Below are 20,227 nucleotides of genomic sequence, written 5' to 3' on the forward strand. Positions count from 1 at the left end.
CAAAAGCCCAAAAAATGCAAGAAAATAGAAAAATAAAAGGCTCGAGGTAAAATTGATTTAGATCCACACATACAATGGGACGAGGCACATGGTATATAGTTAAGGCCCATGTTTATACAAACCCCTATATTTTAAGATATCAAAAAAAGTTCAAAAAATAGTTTATAAATTGAACAATGGTCAATGTGAGACTCACAATAAAACCCTAGTGTTGAAGAACACACCCACACCAACACACTTGATGTGGTGGTCCGGTAGAACTTCAACCGTATAAGAAGACAATACAATATACAAGAGCCCATAGCTCACCATGTCCAACACTATCACAATTGAAAAGTGTGGCTAGGTGAGATCATAAATTATATTGTATGACATCTTCAAAATGATTTTATATAAAAATTTAAAAGCAATGTTTATTACACACATGCTCTTACACACTAAAATAAATAAATAAAACTGTGACCTGATTTTAGTTATTTTTTTCTAAGGTGCGTAAATGTTTGTAACAACAGCTAGCTTGTAACAAAATTTTTTCCAAATTTTAATGGAATGAAACCCTACTTAGAAATTCATAAAAATTTTAAATTTTAAAATAAAATTTTTTTAAAAAAAAAAAAAATATGAGGGGGAACGGTAATTAGAGATCAGCATATACGTTATATTGTAAATCCTTACGTCATTTTGTTGATTAAAAGTAGACTATTGAGTGGTTCTAAAAGTAATAAACAAATAAAAAGAAGAAGCCACTATGTCTACCAGCCCGCTTGCATATTGCATGACGAAATATCATAGCAAAACCTATAACTAATAGAATTAAGGAATTATAGTTGGAGTCAAACGAAGACGTTTCTGTATACGTACTTCTATTCAAGGAGCTCTGACTGACTTTGTTTGAAACTGAGAACTACCCATAAGATAGTCCAACTCTCTGCTTCGCTTAAACCTTATTAATCCTTTTAGTTTGAAATTATCTCTGAATGGCACAAAAAAGCAAGATTTTGACAATTGGAGGGACTGGATACATTGGAAAATACATAGTAGAGGAGAGTGCGAAAGCTGGGCATCCTACTTTTGCATTGGTCAGAGAAAACACAGCTTCTAATCCTGAGCAATCCAAACTCATTGAGAGCTTCAAGAGCTCTGGAGTGACCTTCTCCATGTATGTACCAACTCTAGTTCTCCGCATCGTGGGTGTGTTTTTAGTACTTTGGATTAGTATATTGATCTTGAAAGTCATGTGATTGTTTCACATGGAGACATATATCATCATGAAAGCTTGGTGAAGGCAATCGAGTGAGTTGATGTAGTGATCTCTGCACTCGGATCACCAGAACAGATAGCTGATCAAGTGAAGATTACTGTTGCCATCAAAGATGCTGGAAATATCAAGGCAAGGCACATATATCCTGCTAAAATCTTTTTAATATTTTTCCAGTTTTTTTTTTTTTTAAATGTAAAGTTGCTTATTTAGTTCTCAACAACTTTTGGCCTTAGTCAAATCTTCCTTTTACTTAAAAATGTTTGTTAGGTTCTAAAGACTTAGGATTTTATGTATTTAAAACTCTAATTTGTATTGTTGGCAAACCATAATCAAAAACAATGTGTTTAGAAGTGTTTTAGTCTTGCTCAAATTTGTGCATTTATGTAAAGTCGGAATCAAGCTAATGCAGGAAAGCATTATGCATTTCGGCCTAGCTCGATCGATCGAAGCTTAGGCTCAATCGATCGAAGCTCGGGCAGAATGTTTTTTCTGCAGAATTTCCAATTCAGCCCTTGTTATTTTAAAACATTTTTAGGGTTTCTAATTTGTCCTAAGTATAAAAGGCAAACCCTAGCCACGTTTTAGTGTTGCTCATATTACGATTTGTGTAAATCTCTTGTGAGATCTAAAGGAGTTTTCCTTTACACAAACTTAGGGTTTTCAAGGAGAAGATTTATCTACGCCTTGATGATCAACTCGGTTGCTACCATTGAAGTTTAAAGAAAACACAAGTGGGTGTACTTGTATCTGGTGGTGAATCCAAGAAAGAAGGAGTCTGTGGATTCGGAGCTTGCACGTGGTCATGTCAGTAAGTTCTACTAATTGGTAGCAATAAGAAGTCGAGCATGGGGGCTTGTAAGTCTTATTATATGAACTTTGATACTTTCAAGATAGTGGATTCAAGTTTACCTTGAGGATAGCTACGTCAAATCCTTCTCAGGTTTTTATCGGTTTGATTTCCTGGGTGATCATATCTTGTGTTATTTATTTTTCCGCTATTTTGCATGTTATGATCTTTGTTATTGTGAAAACCTAGACATGTTAAATTGGACTAAGTAACAACTTGACTAATTATCTAGGTTAAATCAATTGTTTTAAGAGATCTAAAAACCATCGATGTTTTCCTTAATCCTTCTATTTTTAGAATTGTTTCAAAAAATACTTATCATCTACAATAATAGGAAATTGTGGAAAATGGAATTCATGCCATGTCATAGACCCCACATCTTATGACCTAGGATGATGTATTGGATAAATTATTATTTTATATACAAGAATTTAAATTAGGCTAATTAGACGCATAGTGATAACTCTTTATTTGAATAAGGTAGAAGTAGATTAGTATTGTAATTTGCTTGTATTCAAATTAATTCCTATGTTTTAGGTGATGATTTGGTTCTTATATTTTAGAATTTGTAGATGAGGTTCTTTCATCTTATTGCTTGAAATTTTACAAGCAAAAACATTAATCCCAAAAATGTTTCTCTCTTTTCAAGTTCAGGAGACTAGTCACCTAGAATTGACTAAATATCATTTTATTTTTCCAGTTCATATCACATCCTCAAAGTAAACTTAGTTTTATTCATTTCGTTTATTATTTCAGCAATTTACTTCTATATGATGGTAATAACTTTTTGAAACATATTAAAGTAAAAAATCAAAAGTTGATGACCAAATATGCAATTTTACTTCTTCTATTTGATGTTTGGCTTGTAATTGATGAACTAAACGAGAAAGAAAAAACTTACATTATATACAATGAAATATTGGTGGGTTTCAGAGGTTCCTCCCGTCCGAGTTTGGAGGTGATGTGGATCATATCCATGCAGTCGAGCCAATTAAACATCATTTTAGGGCCAAGGCTAGCATCCGAAGATCCATCGAGGCTGAAGGAGTTCCATATACCTACCTTGTTTCCAATGGCTTTACTGGGTACTTTTTGCCTAACTTCGAAATTGGACTTTCAGGTGTCACAGCTCCACCAAGGAACAAAGTAGAAATAATTGGAGATGGAAACCCCAAAGGTATCTATATATTACTAAAAGCTGAAGCGTAGCATTTAATGCTGCTGCTCTCACGTTGCGCCACATCAACTGCCACGTCATTCTTTTTTTCATTTTTTAGAAAAATATATATAATTTGTCCTACAATTTTAAAATGTTTTTTACAATTTTCAGCCCTATAAATGTAGCCCACTACTTATTTATTTACTTCCACTATCACCCTATAATAAATCCAGCCCACTACTTATTTATTTTCTTCCACTATCACTCTATAATAAATCTATGTAATTAATCCAACTCACCTCTTATTTATTTAGTTCCACAATCAAGCCCAACCCAAAACCTTTTCAGTTCAGTTTCAAAAAAAAAAAAAAAAGTCTTTTCAGTTCAGCTTTAGGGTTTTGTGTGAGCCTTCTCAGCTTCAAAAACAAAAACAAAAAACCCTAAAGCTTGAAAGGCTTCAACGTTTTTTTTTTTTTTTTTTTTTTTTTTTTTGTTCTTTTTTTTTTGTTTTTTTTTTTTTTTTTTTTTTTTTTTTTTTTGTTTTTTTTTTTCCAGTTTTCTTATAATTTTTTTTAACATTTTTTTTTAATATTTACACTTCTCCAACCTTTCTCTCTACCTTACCGTTTCATCTCCCCACTACTTCAATCTTTCTCCCTCCCTTACCTTTTCATCTCCCCACTACCCTCTACATTAATATCATTCTTCCTCTTTCTCTTCATCTTCCTTTATTTTTATCTCTTCTTATTCACACTCTCTTACTATAAATTTGTCACTATCTCTTCTATTTTATGCATAGTTTTCCCTCACAAAAGAAAAAGGTCCCCTCTCTCTCTCTCTCTCTCTCTCTAAATTTTTTGGTGAATTTTTTTTTCTTGCATCTCTACTTTAGGTTGATAATTTTTTATATTCTTTAAAACTCTATTTTGGGTTATTGCGATTTAGTTTTGTTTTTAAAATTGTGATTTATTTTTGTTTTTAAAATTCTTGTTGTTTTTTTTTAAAAAAAAAAATTCTCTTTGATTGTTAAATGTATCCTATTGCGTTCTAAAGAATTAAATATAGCATATAAAAATATAATATTATTCTATTACATAGCATGATTTGGATAGTTTGGTATTTATTCTGTTATATAGCATGATTTTTTATAGTGCTCAATTTAGATGTTAAACTATGAGACTTTACTAATTTTTGTTTATTTTATAATCCTTTGTGGTGAACAAAGTACTCTTAATAGTTGTATTAGAAGTACTCTATAATGTCATTTATTTAAAGAAAAGCAAAGGTTAGCCAAACGAAAATAATTGGATAGGTGACAAATTTTAACTTTTTCAATTTTATTTTATTATTATTATTTTATAACACTGCATGTATAGAAATTTAATTCTTAAATTTTGCTAATAATTGTTTATTTGATAATATGTTTTGGGCAGCCAAAATTATAATTTCTACAAAGAAAAAAACCTTAATAGATTATCAAAAAAAAAAATTATCCTAATATTGGTTCAATTAATCATTGTTAAGTTTTATTAATTTTTTTTTAGTTTACTTTTTTTGGTGTTTTGGATTGTTCCTATATTACATTTATGATTGTTCCTATAATAAATAAAAATATAATTACGACATACATTACTCATTATTAGATTAGTTTAAATTGTAAATTTTTTTTTTAATAAAACCACCATAAAAATAATTATCACGCGCAACACGAGAGTTCGCTGCTAGTTAGTATAAAATTCAATCATCTTTCCTTTTAAACTTGTCAAGACTTGCTCATTTGCTTTTATATATGTGTGTGTGTGTGTGTGTGTGTGCGCGCGCCTTTTACTACATGTAAGTCAACTAGATCATCAACTACTTCGGCTAAAGATGAGAAAGTAATTGTAATTTTCCATGTTGACAGCAATTTTTGTCAAGGAAGAAGATATTGCGACTTATACCATAAAAGCAGTGGACGATCCAAGAACTTTAAACAAGATCGTCTATCTTAGACCCCCTGAAAATATTTTTTCCATCAATGAGATTGTCTCCCTATGGGAAAAGAAGATTGGCAAGACCCTTGAGAAGACTCATCTTTTAGAGGATCAACTTCTGAAGAAAATCCAAGCTTAGTAAGAAAAATTTCACCTCTCGATTTATAGTGTTTGCTTATAGTGTTTGTTGAATCTTCTTCTTCATTTCTTTGTACTGTTAGTCAAACCAGTTAACCGTAATACCAAAGATTCACATACTAGACACAATGCCAAAAAAATTTAATTAGAAGTGACACATTAGTTGTAACCAAGAAGCTGTATTTGACTATTTGCTTGATGTCTGACTTAACTTCATCAATATTTATTAGTGCATAAATTGTTTGATTTCTTATTGAAAATTTTGGATGGTATAAATATAATAAAATAGGGAGTAATTCTCCTATTGATTTGAGCAGTTCTATGTACTAGCCAGAAAATGTTGAGAGTTTCATAGATGGTTGGACTATCTAATACTTATTTTTGCTCTTTTACAGAGTCTTCTAGTCCTTTAAACCTCAACCTATCCATTGCCCACTCTGCCTTTGTAAAGGGAGATCTTACAAACTTTGAGATTAAGGCTTCTTTTGGAGGCTTCAGAACTTTATCCAGAGGCGAAATACACCACTGTGGATGAATACTTGGATCAATTTATCTAAAACTTGGAACATTCTTTTGCGGCAATGTGTTATCTTACAGTGTACAATAAAAATAAAATATCTGTCGTCTATGTGGCATATGTTTCTTGTTAGTTATGCCTTTGTTTGTGTCGTGTAAACCCTTGGATTGGGTCCTTAATTTGTTACTTTGTTTTCAGGTCAATATGTTAGTCAAATTGTGCTTCCAGTAATGAAAAATTCAAAAATCCTTATTATGAGGTTCTTGTTATCTTGTAGCTGCCTATCTAGTGATAAAATATGCTCCGAGCTTCAAATGTTCGCTGCCTATCCAATGTTAGCTCATTATTTGTGCATCGAGGGACTTTGGATTATAAGTTGTGCATCAATTATAAGTAAATGAGTAATGCTACATCTACATAATAATTTAGAATATTTCTACAAACAGACATTCATTAGAAGCTGCATGGTACAAAATTTTGGAGCATGTTTATGAAGTTGCTTCAACTCCTATAGCTCTAGAAAAATGATAGGTCACTTACATTATAGCATACAATTGAAATACAATTCTCACACAAAGAATGATAGATTAGATCATGAAAGAGAGACTAATGGTGTCATTGAATATGTGGAAGCTTATGTCATTATAGACTAAAACAAATTAGTTATCAATTGACTAAAATCAGGGTAGTTTTATATTCAACTGGCCCAAAATCATAATTAGCTATCAATTGACAAAAATCAAAATCTAACTACAACAAAAAATAAAGATGACTCGTTCTGTTTTTTCCAACTCCTACAAATTCAAAATTATTTCTCCTTTCCAATGCTAAGACCCACCGTAAACATGAGTCAAGCATGGCTCTACTTGGGAACTACTGCTCGGTTTCAGTCCCAAGCTCTGAAGCTCAACAACTTCCTCGAGTTATTTGCCATAACTGTGAACAAGGAAAAGACAGTTAGACAAAGACACAAATAGAGAGAGAGAGAGAGAGAGAGAGAGAGAGATATGCATGTGTCACTTTACTTACAGAATAGAATCATTAGCCATAAATTTTCTAGTAGCAGAATTTAGGTGCCCTTGATGGAGTAGTAGAATTCCCAACTGAACCATCAGAAAATTCATCTAACTTGGGAATTTCAATGGAAGATTACATCACCATAGAGGAGCTTCTGCATATTGTAAGCATAACAGTTTTAGCCTTTCCATTGTTCGTAATTGAAAATTTTAGCTAATAAGAATAATCAAGAAATAAAACTTAACAAAATTGAAAATCAAGTTCTCAACTGTGGCATAATAATTTTAATTGTGTTCCTACTTTCAACAGCAATCTTCACTAGTGGTACTTAGTTCTCATTGTATTACTTCCAATTCTAAATGGACATTTTAGATTTTAATTCCAATTTCCAAGTTTGTTTCTTTATCGAAATCAATTGGCATCTTAAGTCAAAGACATCAATGCTTTAAAATGACTTCACTAGTGAAATAAGACAATTTTAGCAAGTAATAATTAAGCAAATTTCCATTGCATTACCTTCAAATAGAAAATTCAAGAGCAAGAAACACCAAAAGCTTGGGGGGCAGAGAGAGAGAGAGAGCTGCAAAATTATATTGCAATTCTTCACATAAAGGGACTAAATCCCAGCAAAATTATATTGTAATCAAATCAAAAAAGAAAAGAAAAAAGTGTGTAATATTTGAGTCCACATAAAAGGAATTTTAGTCATAGATGATGCAATTTTCATGCCCCACAGAGCTAATGGTCAACAAGTTTATAGTGAAATATAAAGCAAAAAATCAACCAATATTGTGGTAGAGCGATTTAGCTACAAGAAATGGATGTTATACCTGAAAATGAAGCAGATATATCATAGAAATTTGTAAGGTTGAATTTAATCAACCATGTGTTGGCTTTATTCCGTGACAAATTTGCTTGTAATATAGCACTTAGAAACCCTGTATCTAGGTGAGAATCATGTAAGGGTAGTGTGTGAGAGAGTGTGAAGAAATGCTCAAGACAGTGCAGTGAAGCAGAGACTCGCGGCTAGGACTCGCGGGTGGCTCGCAGCTTGCAAGCCGCCAAAAGTTGCACACGCGCAAAGCATGTAGGGGAGCTGAACAGTCATGCCAGTTGGAGCACTACAGGACAAAAATCCAGACTGGCCATTTAGCTAGCTCGCGGCTTGAACTCGCGACTCAGTTAAGTCGCGAGGTCAAGTCGCCAGCCAACCCTGTTTTGGGAAAAACTGACTCTTCGCATTCTATTATCACACTAGTATAAATACCCCTCATTCCCACAAAATAGTGTGGCTATTCAAAAAGAAAAACCCTAAGAGAGGTTTCTTCAAAACACCCACCCAATTAGAGAGAGCTACTCATTCTTAGAGAGAAACCTTTGTAGTCTCTTCTCATTCCCTCTCTCATTGTCATACCTATTGAGAGGAGATTTCTATCCAAACACTACCCACACCAATTTAGAATGTTGAGTGTTTTTGGAGTTTTGGGAAGCATTGGAAGATGCCAAGGATGGCGAATGCTACGGTCTAGTAGCGGAATCCGGTAAGCTAGAAAAGAAAAAGGTTCGGCGCAACCTCGTTGGAGCAAGAAGCTTGGAGGGCTTAGGTACATCGGGTAAATTAGGCTTGGAGGGTCTATTGCTGTTCATGTATCCCAACTACATTTTCTAGTGGATTATTGACCGCTTGGAGGGCGGCGGAGAGGTTTTACGCCGAGGGCTTCGGTTTCCTCTTCGATAACACATCGCGTGTTGTCTTTGTGTTTGCATCTCTCTTCCCTTTATATTTGCCTTTTATTTTCTGCTGTGGATGTGATTTTAATTGGCATAGATTGTTTTTCCAATTCTGTATTAAGCTTTTGTTCATGTTCCGCACATTAATTGTTTGATATAAAGCTTGAATTGGTAATTTGTATATTGGGGGTCTAAACATTCAAGGGTGTTTATACACATATTTGAACTTTCAAAATTTATGGTACAACATAGGATAGTATAAAGTATCATCATCTTCACATTTGAAACTCTGATTGAGAAGAGTTCAACCAAGTAGAAAAGTTAGCCAAACATGCAGTGGATCAAAAAGCTACAAACATCTATCTAAGACATTATATTGGACAAGAAGGTCTAAGGCAGTTAACAACACTAAATCCTCATATCATTACCATCAGAAAAAAGTTTCAATAGTGATGAAGTTGCAGTGCTGCCATCCTTATTAATTCAAATATTACCAATTAATAGAAGAAAAAAAATTACATATAAATACCTCTGGTTTATATCTAAAGAAACACTTCAAACAATCAAGTAGAATTATATTCTTCCATAGATCCCACCCAAAGGCATTTAGGAAACCCAGTAACTTAATTTTTGTCTAGCCTGTCTTCAATGAAATGCCAACCTAGTAAAGTATTGTAGACTTGAAAGGTTCAAAGCAAAACCCCTCAACTCATTGTAACAGCACAAATGGTTTGCTAGACATTTCCCTATTATTTACTTTAAACACCAATAAATACTTAGGAAATCTAGAACATTGTAGATTTGAAAGGTTAACCAATAAGAAGGATGGTTTATACACATCTCTCCATTTCAAACATTGGTTAGAAACCAGGAAGTGCAATGAAGATTATACACATCTTAAGTTTGTATTTTGTTTCTCTGAGCTCAAATTTAAAATCTTGGTTAGACATTGCAGCTCTCTTGTTGTCATAAATTAGTTACGGTCTGATTAACAAAGCCACTCTTGAACTGAGACCAACTCTTACGAATGAGAAAGCTCTCATACAAAGGAAAAAAAAACTCAGTCCAATTCATGCAATAATATTCCTAGCTCAGTTTACTTATCTATATATATATATATATATATTCCCTGCTCAGTTCAAATTGTCTTTTACAATTTGGAAGGCTAATGCCCAAATCAGACATAACAAATCTAGTAACTCCATCATATGTATGATCTACTCAAACTTCTTAGTACAGCCAAAAACCTTTTATTCATAGGTTCTAGTGTAACCTTTTAGAAAATATGATTAAATCCATTTTTCAAAGAGTTGCATTAATTCCTGGAAAAGAACTTGGTACACTTCTGAAGCTACAAAATCTCCACTGTTACAAAGGCCAAAGTCTAAGTAATACAACAAAGCCTAATTAGTTGAAGGATTTCATAGAGCACTAAGCTCGGGTTTAGCTCATTTAGTTTTTCAATCCAACAATCAATAAAAATACACATTTCATTCATAGTAAAAGGTATAAAATAGCATGCTTAAGTGAAAAAAGAAGGTATAAAAATCATATAACAAAGAATTCTTAGAAGATAAATTCTTGAAATTGATATCATCCTACTTTCTACAAACTCTTTTGATTAAGTTTATTATCCATCAATTCCAACTATACTAGAGAGGTATCATCAATAAAAATAGAGGAGAAAAGAAAATAACAAGGGCAAATGAAACAACCGAAGTAAAGAAGGAGACAAATCTTGTCATAAAATGCAAAAGAAGTCAAACACTCAAACGGAAACAACAAAGGAGAGAATAGTTCCAAGGCTATGCTCAGATGGAGGCATATTTCTTTCACATTCAATCAATACGTTCTGCTCTTCTTCGATGGTGAAGTCAAATTGGAGTCAGAATCATTGTCAATAAACTGAGTCCCATTGAAGATGAATCCATATCCATTATATGCTTGATTAAACTCTTTACTTCTTCATACGAACAAAAACTTCATATGCTCTGGAGTATCCTGTTAGTAATCAATACTTCATCAGTTGGGTCTTTTTTTCCCTCGAGCACTTAATCAATTTTTATGAGATGCTGTAAACTTAAATAAATGTTGTGATTAAATACACTTATAATGATTGCATAAAATTCATGGAAAAGAACTTGGGTACACTTCAACAAGCTACAAAAAATTCGATTGTTACAGAGGCCAAGTAATACAACAAAGCCTATTTAGTTGAAGGATTTCACACAGCACTCAGCTTGGGTTGACTCATTCAATTTTTCAATTTGGCAATCAAACAATCAATAAAAAGGTAAATGAAAGTTCAAAAACGTGTATAAACACCCTTGAACGTTTAGACCCCCAAATTACAACTTAACCAATTCAAGCAATATGTCAAACAACAAGTGTGCGGAAACTTAACATAAGCTATAATATGGAATTGGTTAAAAACTATCTAAGCCAAAACAAAACACAATCCACAGCAGATAATAAAAAGGCAAAGATAGAGAGGAAGGAAGATGCAAACACAAAGACAACACGCGATGTGTTATCGAAGAGGAAACCGAAGCTCTCGGCGTAAAACCTCTTCGCCGCCCCCCAAACGGTAAACAATCCACTAGAAAATACAGTTGGGATACATGGACAGCAATAAACCCTCCAAGCCTAATCTACCCAGTGCACCTAAGCCCTCCAAGCTTCTTGCTCCAACAAGGTTGCGCCGAACCTTTTTCTTTTCTAGCTTCCCGGATTCCGCTACTAGACCGTAGCATCAACCAATGAAGATTGGTTCCTTCCTAACTGCTTCCCAGAAATCCAAACAGATGTCTCACAGTGATGATGATGGTGAGAACCAGGTTTGGTATAATGCCTCTCAAGGATTTGACAATAGAGAGGAAGAGAGTTGAGGAATTTGAAGAGACTCTAATGTATAGATTGTGGGTGAATCAATCTTGTTTTTCTTTAGGGTTTCTCTCTCAAAATTCTCTCTGGAAGCTCTCTCACAATCGTGGGTAAAAGGGGTATTTATACTGGATTGGGAGAGGAATGTGAAACGTCAGGTTTTACAAAACAGGGGTGGCTCACGGCTTGACCTCGCGGCTTGACTAAGTCGCGAGATCCAGTTGCGAGATAACCGTATGGCCAGTTATCCTGTTTTGTCCTGTAGTGCTCCAGCTTGCATGACTGTTCACCTTCCAGCATGCTTGGCACGTGTACTGCGTCTGGCGGCTTGCAGCCGCGAGTCACTCGCGAATCTCTGTTTTCTTGCACACTCTTGAGCAATCTTCACTCTATCTCACTCACTACCCTTACATCAAACCCACCTAAATACAGGGTTACTAAATGCTGAATTACAAGCAAATTTGGCACGTAATAAAGCCAATTAGATGGTTGAATAAATTCAACCTTACAGTAAACATTCCATTTCATAGTAAAAGCTATAAAATGGCATGTCCAAGTGAAAAATAAAAAGGTCAAACCAAAACAATATAACAAAGAATTCTAAGAAGATCAATTGTTGTTGCCCCAGATTAGAGATCTCAATAATTACTAATTCATACATGAAATGCTAAATTCATAAATGGATCAACCTAGAATTTAATACCATCCTACTTTCGAGTTTCCACGATCTCTTTTAATTAAGATGTATTTTCCTTCAATTTTAACTGTACTGGAGAGGATATCATCAATAAAAAATAAAGGAGAAAATATATAATTAACAGTAAATGCTAAACTGCAACTAAAGAAGGAGGCAACCCTTGGCATATATCTCCCGAATTCAATCAATATTTTCTCCTCTTCTTTAATGGTAGATTTAGATTGGAGTCAGAATCATAGTCAACAAGGGTAAGGGCCATTGAAGACAAGATACTAGATTTTTGAGGACAACATATACATTCTACTTTGACTCCCCCCCTTCTAAGCTCAAAAGAACATTCGAGGTCCCATTCATATGTAACCTCAATGTGATTGTAATCAGATGGATTTGATTCATTCAATAGCTTCTGCAATTTGAGATGAGATCTAGAAAATACCCACAGAGTATCAGAATCATCACCTAGCACAATCTCATTAATCCAAACTTCTTCAAAACCATTAATGGAGAGGTAGACATTTAATGCATAGTGTGCGAAATCATCAAATGGATGCTTCTCCAGTCCAAAAGCGAAATAGACGGCAAAAACATTTGGAAATTTGTGACCAACATGGAATGATATGGAATTTCCAACACTTTGATGCTTGGAATTCAACCACCTTGGAATCTCTGTAATTGGTACTATAAAACTACGCTTCTCCCCTTCATCACCAAAAAATTCTCCAATTAATGACCGTGGATCCACAAATATGTCGCTTCTTTCTCCTTCACATAAAATTTCTCCAATCTGCATATAATTAGCAAATTCAACGAATTAAATTAAGAAAGAAAGTAATAAATAAATTGTTTTATTTTTTATTTTTTTTATTTTATCTTGAAAAAGAGAGACCTGATTCAATAATCTGCTTGAGGATTGTTAGAAATACAAAATAATTGTATTGTATTTCATGAATTAAAAAATATACATCAGTGCCTTTATATAGGAGGCATATGTGTGCGGTACAAGTAGAGTGTAGTGCAAGTACAAATGCGCTATACAAGTAATCTACCTGGGCCTAAAGCCCATAACATAATATATGTTAACAAGGATTGTGCATCTAATGATGTACACTTCCTTGCATCTACATCTTTAATAGATTGTGGAAGCCTAAAAATTTGTCGTAGCTACTGGCAATTTTCTATATTAAGCCTTTCTAACGTAGTAAATCTGTTTAGGCTTTCAAGGATGCTAACAATATCAGAGCCAAATAGCTTTAGAGCTTTCAATATGGGAAAGTAACTGGGCTTCATCCAAAATTCTAATTCATTGATACACAATTTCCTTAAGCTTGGAAACCCATATTCAAAAAGTCCATCAAAAGAATTACACGGTGGTCTCAATTTGGCAGTGTTACTACGTAAGACCTCAAGCATTTGCAATTTGTAGATGCTGTCAGGAAGATCCCTCAGGTTGTGGCAACCATTTAACCCTAATTCAGTAAGCTGAGTAAGATACCCGATTGATGAAGGCAACTCTCTGATGCCACTATAAGATAATTCTAATTTCTTTAAACGTTTCATTTCTTGATGAATATTGGGGAATTTCTCAAGCATAGGGCATGCGAAAAGATTCAATTCTTCAAGCGATTTCAACCTGAGGTTGTTTGGAAGATTTTGAAGACTGTCACAGTTTTTGAGGTCCCATTTCCGTAGCCTATCAAGAAATCCAATGGACTCATGAACCGAAACTAACTCATAACAATAAGAAAGTTTCAATGTCTCTAGGTTTGTGACACACAATTCATGAACCGTAACTAATTCACGACAAAAAGAGAGGTCCAATGTCTATAGGTTTGGAGCACACAATTTAGGTAATTCTGTAATGGAGTCATTCTGAAGTTTCATATGTTTTAAAATATTAAATTGGATACCCTGCAGTTAAAAAAAAAATCAAAATTTAGTTTTGGCCAACATTTAAAAAAGTATTAAGAAATTAAAATTCATAAATACTAATAATCATACCTGCTTGAATATTTTCTCCATTCTAATGCGACTACTCCAACTCATGTGGAGTGTAACAAGCTTTTGAGAACAATATTTAGATGGCCAGGAAAAAGGAAATTTATGCCATTCAAGTAACCGTAACCCATTAGGGAGATATTGAAATTCTTCACAAATGTGTACATTTTCAACTAAAAGAAATTTAAAATTTTTCATCCTTTCAAAAGGTTCACTCTGCAATTTCATGGTTACTAGTTTAGGTGAGCACAATATCATTGCTTGAATTTTATCAGTCCCCTAATTGAACAAAGAATAAAACAAATAAGTTCGATATATAATTTTTTAAAAAGCATAAAAATTTTGAAATTTTAAACAAAAAAAATATTTGGAAAAAGGAAAAGTGAAGTAAAAGAATTTGTACCATATTTCTAGTTAGCACTTCATAAGCATCCTCATAAAACCATATCCTACTACGATTTTCAGGGTTTTCAGATTCTTGTTGAACGATTTCCCTGCCCATTTGTTGTAACAAGTCATGCATCGACAATATGCCCCATTGATTAACAGTTATGAGACACTTATCGATAAGTTTGCAAATACCATCACGTGGATATAAATTGCAAGTTTCTAGTATATTTGTAACGTAATCCTTCTCAAATCCCTTGAAAAAACAAGCAACATGGAGAAAAATATCCTTTTCAGTTTTTCCCAATCCATCATAACTTATTTTGAGCTTTTCTTGAATTTTTTTGTGAGGAATGCTTTTGTACTTTTCTAATGCATTTTCCCATTCATGTATACTTTTCCACACAAATCAGAGCCTATTATTTTTAGTGCTAATGGAAGACCATTAGCATAATGTATAATTTGCTTTGCAACTTCTGAATAGTCTTCCCTTGGTTTATTCATTTGGAAGGTGTGCAGCCTGAAGAGTTCATGAGCTTCACATTGATTCAATTTCTTAACCTCATAAACTAGATGATCTTTTCCAAGAGTGGTTACCACTTGTTTGTCTCTTGTTGTTATAATAATTCTACTTCCGGAACTAAACCAATCACAACTTCCAAGCAAATTTTCTATCTGGTTCCATTCATCCACATCATCAAGAATTAAAAGAAGCCTTGTATGACAAAGCCTATCCATTATCAGTTCAATTCCTTTGGGAACATTGTCCACCTTTAAATATGTGTCTTGTAATATCATAGAAAGAAGTGTCTCTTGTAGTTGGATTATGCCATTGGTTGTCCATGACTTTTCTCTAATATTCTCTAGAAAGTAGCTCCTATCAAAACGACCAAAAATTCTATTATAAATAGCTTTTGCAATTGTAGTTTTACCTACTCCTCCAAGACCAAGAATCCCTAGCATGCGAACACCATTTGACTTTGTATCCAAAAGCAATTCTATCTCCTCCACACGAGAATCTATTCCAACTGGATATTTAGCGACAAATAGTTGTGTCCGATTTGATGTGGTACTTGATATCTCTTTTATAATTTTTTTGATAAACTGAGTTTTGGATTCAAAGCAACTGCAAAGCACAAAAGCATAAGAAGCATTTGATGTGTTAGACTATATGAAAATTTACACTATATATATATATATATATATTCATATGAATTTTGGTCATCTCCTAATTGTAAGTGGTGGACAATCATTTTCATATGAATCAACCACTTTTCTACATCACCCACAATCAAACCATTATAACTGTAGTAAAAGTTGTGTTCCTAAACTTTTTCCTCAATTAAATTAAGCACCCAACTTAGGAAATGCTTCCTCCCACTTTTTGCTCTTTTACCTTTTTTCTAGAATTTTTTCTCAACATTTTCCTCTATAATAATGTCTATTTATTTATTTATTGTCTTATTCTCAAATTGTTGCTTGGTAAGCAATTAAGGATGTGATTATGAGATTTTCTCTCCTTCCCAATATGACAGTATTTCAAAAACCATATCAAAATGTAAACGGAAAGGGAATCAGCAAAGAGGAGGCAATCTAGACTGGACCTATGGGTTATCTCTTGTTTATTTCCTACTCTGTACATGGACATAAAATTGAGAGGTGAAATCATTTACCTTTAAGTTTATATCCTTAATATATTAATTTAGATATGAATGCACATTAACTTATGTATGACGAATTTGAAGTTTTAAAATGTGCTAATTTTGAGTATGTACAATTTAAATCCACTGGTCTATGGGATTACAAGTTATATATATATATATATATATATATAAAGAGTAAGTGAGTAACAAAAGTAATATTAAGGGGTGTTTGGTTCGCCATGATATTACATTATACCATAATATTACGTTATTATAATCTTAAATTAATGTAATCTCAATGCAAGAATACAACATTAAATTGTTTAGGAAGGTGATGAGATTAAGATGATATGATATATTTTGTAATTTTAAATTATGGCAATGTTAGAAAAAATAAAATAAACCAAAAACCTTAATATCACATTATTATAATGTATGCATCATATCAAGGGTACATAACAGTGAACCAAATGCCCCCTAAGAGTAATTGTGTTTCATGTTACGATAAAGGAAATTACTAATTATTCAATTACTAACAATAAAATAGAAAATCGGTGAGCAGGTTAAATGCAATAGAGTAGTTGCTGAAGCCTTAGTTGAGCTTCATAAGAGCTAGTTTTATTTTCATTTAGTTTTTACTTTCCATTTTAGTAGTTTTAAGCTCAACTTAATTTGTAGAGATGTTTGTATATATAAATCAACAGTTGAGCGTTGGAACTTTTGATGTAATAGGGGATTTTAGTGTGTGAACTTGTGGTATATTCCAAATTGATGATGTTTGTTATTATTTGGAGAAAGATATTAGATAAGCTATTTATCAACTAACAAATAGACAATTTTTTGTTCACAGGTTTACTTTGGTTCATATTAACATCAGTCTTAAGCTTGGTATTGACATGTTGGTCTTGGTTGAAAATGTGGAATTCATTTGGATTACGAGTCGTGACAATTTTTTTTTTTTATATAAATATCTTATTCTGAAATTTTTGTATGGCAAGTGATTATGGATGTGATTGTGACTTTTCCTCTCTCTTAGCTTCTCGAAAAACCGAATCAAAATCTATATGGATAAAGGAAGCAGCATAGAAGAGGCAATCTAAAGTGGATCCAATGTTTCTCTAGTCTCTCTTGTTTATTTCCTATTTAGTACATGGACATATATAACATTGTAAGGTGAAATCATTTACCCTTCTAGAAGTATATATTTTTCTGTGTTAATTTAGAAATCAATATTCTTCTACCTACATGATGACTTTGAAGTTTTACCATGTACTAACTTTGAATATGCAATGCAAATCCTTTGATTATTTGGAAATAAATGGTAATAACAAAACTATTAATGTTTTATACTACAAGAAGGCAAAAAAGTAGTAATAGATACATACCCATCCTTGTAAGAGAATCCAACCAAATAAGTTGCTTTGGTTAAAGCTGCCCTCCAACTCTGAACCTTATCTTTGTTATGCTTTTCTTCATGTTCAGTTAGTGCAATCCCAAACTTTCCCTCTTGTTTACGTACTTCTGATGGATTTACTTTGTAAAAAACAGGTAGAATTAATTGGTCAAAATTCTTACACTCAAGAATTTTGACAAGTTCATTCAAACACCAAGTTGAAGATGCAAAATTTTCAGAAAATACAACAATCAAAATCATTGACAATTCTATGGCTTTGAGAAGCTCTGTTGAAATTTCTTCTCCTCTTTGAAGGTTATCATCAATAAAGGTGTTAAAACCTTTGTCACATAAAGCATGATATAAATGACCAGTAAAATTATAACGAGTATCTTCACCTCTAAAGCTCAAGAAAACGTCATACATGTGTCGGGCAGTGGAAAAAGAAGAGCCTCCTTCGTTGATTTGCAAAGCCATCGAAATCTATAAGAATTGAGAAAATATAGAAGGAGAAGAAGAGAATGAAAGAAAGATGTGATTAAACGAAAATTAAAAGAGATATGAGTGAAGAAAGCATAACGGATTGTGTAAACAACCTTTCTTTTATACTAGCCTCTGAGCACACACTCACATGCGTGCTCAGAGGCTCTTCTATTTTTTTTAGAAAATAGTTAATAAATTGCATCCATTATAATGTTGGATTACTACATTTTCCAATCACAAAAAAACTTAAAGGTGTAATGAAAAATTATTTCACCTGCAAACTCATAATACTCATCACACCCCTAGATTTTTTTGTGATTGAAAAATGTAGTAATTTCAAATTATAATAGATGCAAATTATTAACTTTCCAAAAAAATAGAAGAGCCTCAAAGAGGCTAGTGTTTATTTTATTGAGTATAGTTGTAGCCTTAGGTTACAACCAATTTTGTACTTAAACTTTGTGCTTTTTTTTAATAGCAATTCAAACACAAACTCTCACTAACATATTTTCAAAAGTTTTCCCTTTTAATTTTTATATAGGAATTCAAACACAAACAACACTTGATGATAATTCAGTAAAAATATATCTTTAACTCTCACATAAAACTAAACTATTCTTTTTTTCATCAAATCCTAAATTTTAACCTCTTTTATCTCTCTATTTATTTTTAAAAAATTGCTGTTTTTTTAACATTTCTGTCTCTTTACAATTTCAATTCTCACATTTTTTTTTAGTATTTTTTTTCTAAATCTCTTCTTCCCTATTTGAAAAGTATATTTTATATTTGAATTCGGTTCCTTCCTTTCTTTTCTTTTTTCTTTTTTTTTCTTTTTTTTTAAAACTCAAATACTCTTTTTTTTTTTTTTTTTTTTGAGAAATAAACTCAAATACTCTTAGTTGTCTGGTTATTCTTTTTTTTTAATCTTTTTTGGGGAAGTACTTTTTTTTTTTTGGGAACCATTTAGGGAAGTATGTTGGGTTACTTTAAAGAAAAGAAAGAAAAACGAAGTGTAAAAAAAAAAAAAAAATTCTCCTCTCAAAATCACGATTTTTTTAAATCTCAAACAAAAATAATTGAATTTAAACAAAGTGATAAACATCAATTTGTTATTGATAAATGTGGGTACCTAAGGCATGCTTAGGCATGCTTGGCAACGTCCTTGGCGGACCTCGGCATGCCTTGTAATGTCCTCGGCATGCTTAGCAACGTCCTAGGCATGCTTGGCAATGTACTTGGCCAACCTTGGCATGCTTTGCAACGTCATAGGTCACATCGAAGAGAAATCCCCCCACTTTCTACCTTATAAGCTTTGAAGCGAAGGAGTAGTGTACCACTACTTCTTTAAAGAAATAGTGGTACACTGCTCCTTCGCTTCAAAACTTATAAGATAGAAAGTGGGGGGATTTCTCTTCGATGTGGGACGCCTAGGACGTTGCAAAGCATGCCAAGGCCAGACATGGACATTGCCAAGCATGCCTAGGACGTTGCTAAGCATGCCGAGGATGTTGCAAGGCATGTCGAGGTCCGCCAAGGACGTTGCCAAGCATGCCTAGGACGTTGTAAGCATGCCTTAGGTACCCACAATAAACTTCTCAGATTCAAATCCTTTAAAAAGAGTTTGTGTTTGAGTGAAAATTTTGAAAATATCCACACACAAAAGGAAAAGATAAGCAAAAAAAAAAAAAAATGAAATCTTATACAGGTAAATAAGTATATTTTCTATTTGAATTCGGTTACTTCTTGGTCCTTCCTTTCTTTTCTTTTCTTTTTTTAACCCAAATACTCTTAATTGTTTGGTTACTCTTTTTTTTAAAATTTTTTTTTGGGAAGTATGTTGGGTTACTTTAAAGAAAAGAAAGAAGAAAAAATTCTCCTCACAAAATCATGATTTTTTTTTTTAAATCTCCAACAAAAATAATTGAATTTTTTTTTTTTTTTGCAAGCAAACAAAAATAATTGAATTTAAAACAAAGTGATAAACACCAATTCGTTATTGATAAACTTCTCAGATTCAAATCTTGAAAAATAGTTTGTGTTTGACTGAAAAGTTTGAAAATATCCACACACAAAAGGAAAAGATAAGCAAAAAAAAAAAAAAAA

At 32.8% G+C, this 20,227-nt stretch overlaps 1 protein-coding gene and 1 pseudogene across 1 annotated transcript; one reads left to right on the forward strand and one right to left on the reverse strand.

The window, feature by feature from the left end:
- The first annotated feature begins 977 nt into the window (after nt 1-977).
- On the forward strand, nt 978-5,935 carry LOC115950597 (annotated as a pseudogene).
- Nucleotides 5,936-12,407: 6,472 nt separating this feature from the next.
- On the reverse strand, nt 12,408-18,118 carry LOC115950383 (TMV resistance protein N-like). Its single transcript, XM_031067589.1, has 5 exons — nt 17,634-18,118; nt 15,002-15,731; nt 14,622-14,861; nt 13,454-14,044; nt 12,408-13,007 (listed from the first exon to the last, which is right to left on the reverse strand). Exons 1-5 carry the CDS (start codon nt 18,116-18,118, stop codon nt 12,408-12,410), a joined length of 2,646 nt encoding a protein of 881 aa, XP_030923449.1.
- Nucleotides 18,119-20,227: the final 2,109 nt, after the last annotated feature.

Source organism: Quercus lobata, chromosome 6, assembly GCF_001633185.2.
Source record: "Quercus lobata isolate SW786 chromosome 6, ValleyOak3.0 Primary Assembly, whole genome shotgun sequence".
In the NCBI taxonomy this organism is placed as follows: domain Eukaryota; kingdom Viridiplantae; phylum Streptophyta; class Magnoliopsida; order Fagales; family Fagaceae; genus Quercus; species Quercus lobata.

Bases quoted from the DNA above. Each gene is read 5' to 3' on its own strand.
- LOC115950383 (XM_031067589.1), bottom strand. From the start codon at position 18,118: ATGGCTTTGCAAATCAACGAAGGAGGCTCTTCTTTTTCCACTGCCCGA. The intron at 14,862-15,001 runs GTATACATGAAT...TGTTTTTTCAAG, and splicing joins GCTCTGATTTGTGTGGAAAA to GGATTTGAGAAGGATTACGT. The intron at 13,008-13,453 runs GTTAGCATCCTT...AATTATATGCAG, and splicing joins AGCTATTTGGCTCTGATATT to ATTGGAGAAATTTTATGTGA.